This window comes from Propithecus coquereli, unplaced genomic scaffold, assembly GCF_000956105.1.
Source record: "Propithecus coquereli isolate 6110/MARCELLA unplaced genomic scaffold, Pcoq_1.0 Scaffold59, whole genome shotgun sequence".
Taxonomy (NCBI): Eukaryota; Metazoa; Chordata; class Mammalia; order Primates; family Indriidae; genus Propithecus; species Propithecus coquereli.
In genome coordinates, this window is record NW_012151840.1 from 3,598,502 (window position 1) to 3,601,389 (window position 2,888).

The following is a 2,888-nucleotide window of genomic DNA, read 5'->3' on the forward strand; positions in this document are numbered from 1 at the left end:
AAAAAAAAAAAAATTTGTAAAAGGTGTTTTCACTACTAAGTAGCTCTTCGTATGATTCAGAAGGTCTGTAGGTCTTGTTTTATTTTGCTGGCATGAGATATAGAGAGGAACCTGACATTGATAAAACAGTTATCCTCAAAGCTGGGTGTTCCTCCTGGAAAGAGATATCTGCATGCTTGAACCATCTACTAATTTGGAGTCTACATAAGGTTAGAGTGATTTATATCAAAGGTTGCAGACAAGTGCTTTCTTGTCTTTTCCTAGGTGAACCCGGGATGTGGATGATTTCTGCTGACAACATTCTACAGACAGACATTGTTACTGGAGTAGGAGTGGCCAGGAGTCCAGGAACTGCAACAATTTTTCATGACATCCCAGGAGTAGTGAAAACATATCGAGAGGTAAACATAACTGTACCAGGGTTGAAGAGACTAAGAGCGACTATTTCCATACAAGGAGATATGCATATAGAAAACACATCCTAGGAAAGGAAATATACTCACACAACAGATATGAGGCCAGCCAGCTAACACTATTGGAACATAAAGCTAAACAATGCTTAGGATTCTTAACAAGAAGAATGACTAATATGATTTATGTTCTAAAAGGTCACTGTGGCTACTGGTTGATACTAGGCAGCAGAGGCAAGGGTAGAAGCTGAAAGACCATTTGGGAGTCTACTTCGGTAATCCAGGTGAGATAGGATGGCAGATCAGGGTGGTAACAGAGGAGGTGGTGAAAAGTTGATCAGATTGTAGGTATATTTTATAGGTAAAGCCAATAGAATTTCCTGACTGATTATGTGTAGAGTGTGAAAGAATCAAGAATGATTCAGGTAAAAGGATAGCATGCTCATCAACTGAAATGGGGAAGACTGTAGGTGGAACAGTTTTAGAGGGAAGATCAGTCAGTTTTGGACATGTATAATTGGATATGTCTATTGAATGTCAAATGGATATGTTGAGGTAGCTGGATATAAAAGTCTGGGAATCATTGGCATAGAGACATTTAAAGCCATTAGATCACCAAGAGAATGAGTATAAAATAGAAAAAAGATCTGAGTACTAAGCTCTGGGAGCACTCCAACATTAACAGCTCTGAGAGAAGAACCAATAAGAAAGGCTTATAAGAAAGAACCAGTGAAGTGGGAGGAAAACCTGGAAATGCTGGTGTCCTAGAAGCCAAATGAAGAAAGTATTTCAAGGAGGGAGGGAGTGATCAACCATGTCAAATACTATTGATAGGTTAAGTAAGCTGAAAACTGAGAAATGACCAGTGGTTTTTGCAATATGGAGACTGGTGATTTTGATGAGTAGCTTCAGTGGAAAGACTGGAGTGAATGTTTGGAGAATTGGAGAAGAGGAGTTGGAGACAGCGAATATAGATAGCTCTTCAAGGAGTTGGGGTTAAGAGTTTGTTTTGGGTTTTTGTTTTGTGTTTTGTTTTTTTAAGATGAGAGAAATAACAGATTGGGAATGATTCATTAGAAAAGGAAAATTTGATGTAGAAGTAGGGAGAATTTCTGGAGTGATATCCTTGAGATGGGTGAACAAATGAAGGGGTTGGCTTTATGAAGCCTTTTCTATATCCCCCTTAAAAACATGTAATGTCTCCTTCCTCTTTGCTCAGAGCACTTGTTTGTTCCTCTTTTCATTCCTCAGATGTGATAGCTATCATTTTTTGAGTGTCTACTATGGGCTTGGCAGGTCACATCTATTTTTTTTAAATTTTATTTTACATCCATCTGTCATTTTTAATCTTCACAACTCTGCAAAATAAGTATTAAATTACCCAATACGAGTGCTCACTTTGGCAGCACATATACTAAAATTGGAATGATACAGAGAAGATTAGCATGGCCCCTGTGCAAGGATGATACACAAATTCGTGAAGTGTTCCATGTTTTTTTTACATATTTTTAAAAAATTACCTAATATGTGCCCACATGGTATCTGGTACTTTCTTTTAAGGAGCTCACAGTCTAGTGGTGACATAATTACATATATGGCACAAATAATTACAACATTAGCGATCACTGCAGTATGACAGAAATGCTCTTAGAATATAGAAGAAAGTCACTTATTCTGCCTAGACATTAAGGCTAGATTTTCCCGAGGTGCCTTTTTTTTTTAAGATTTAGGGGGTACAAGTGTTTTTTGTTACCAATGGATTGTATGTGGTGAAATCAGGGCTTTTAATGTACCTGTTGCTTGAATAGTGTACATTGTCCATGATAGGTAGTTTTTGATCCCTCACCCTCCTCCCAACCTCCCCCTTCTTAGTTTCTGATGTGCATTATTCCACTTTGTACGACCATAATATACCCATAGCTTAGCTCCCACTTATAAGTGAGAACATGCAGTATTTGTTTTTCCATTCCTGAGGTACTTCACTTAGGATAATGGTCTCCAGTTCCATCTAAGTTGCTGCAAAAGACATTATTTCATTCCTTTTTATGGTTGAGTAGTACTCCATGGTGTATATATATAACCACATTTTCTTTATCCACTCCAGAGATGACATTTAAACTAAGTCTTGAGGATTAGGAATCTGCCTGGCAGAAAAAAGGAGAGGAGGCATTTTAGACTAAAGGAATAGATGTGCAAAGGCAAATAACAGTACATGTTTTGCTTGAAGAGCAATGCATAAATCAAGGTGGCTTCAACAAAAGATTATAGGCCAGGTGAGGTGGCTCACACCTGTAATCCTAACACTCTGGGAGGCCAAGGCAGAGGATCGCTTAAGCTCAGGAGTGTGAAACCAGCCTGAGCAAGAGCAAGACCCCGTCTCTACTAAAAACAGAAAAATTAGCAGGGTATGGTGATGTGCACCTGTATTCCCAACTACTCTGGAGGCTGAGGCAGAAAGATTGCTTGAGCCCAGGAGTT

At 38.7% G+C, this 2,888-nt stretch overlaps 1 protein-coding gene across 1 annotated transcript in view; it reads left to right on the forward strand.

The window, feature by feature from the left end:
* The window catches only part of NUP210L (nucleoporin 210kDa-like), a 135,334-nt gene that overhangs the window by 118,998 nt on the left and 13,448 nt on the right, over window positions 1–2,888 (forward strand). Inside the window, exon 31 of the mRNA XM_012658497.1 lies at window positions 265–401. Coding sequence (XP_012513951.1) covers window positions 265–401 — 137 coding nt within the window. The remainder of the gene's footprint in view (window positions 1–264; window positions 402–2,888) is intronic.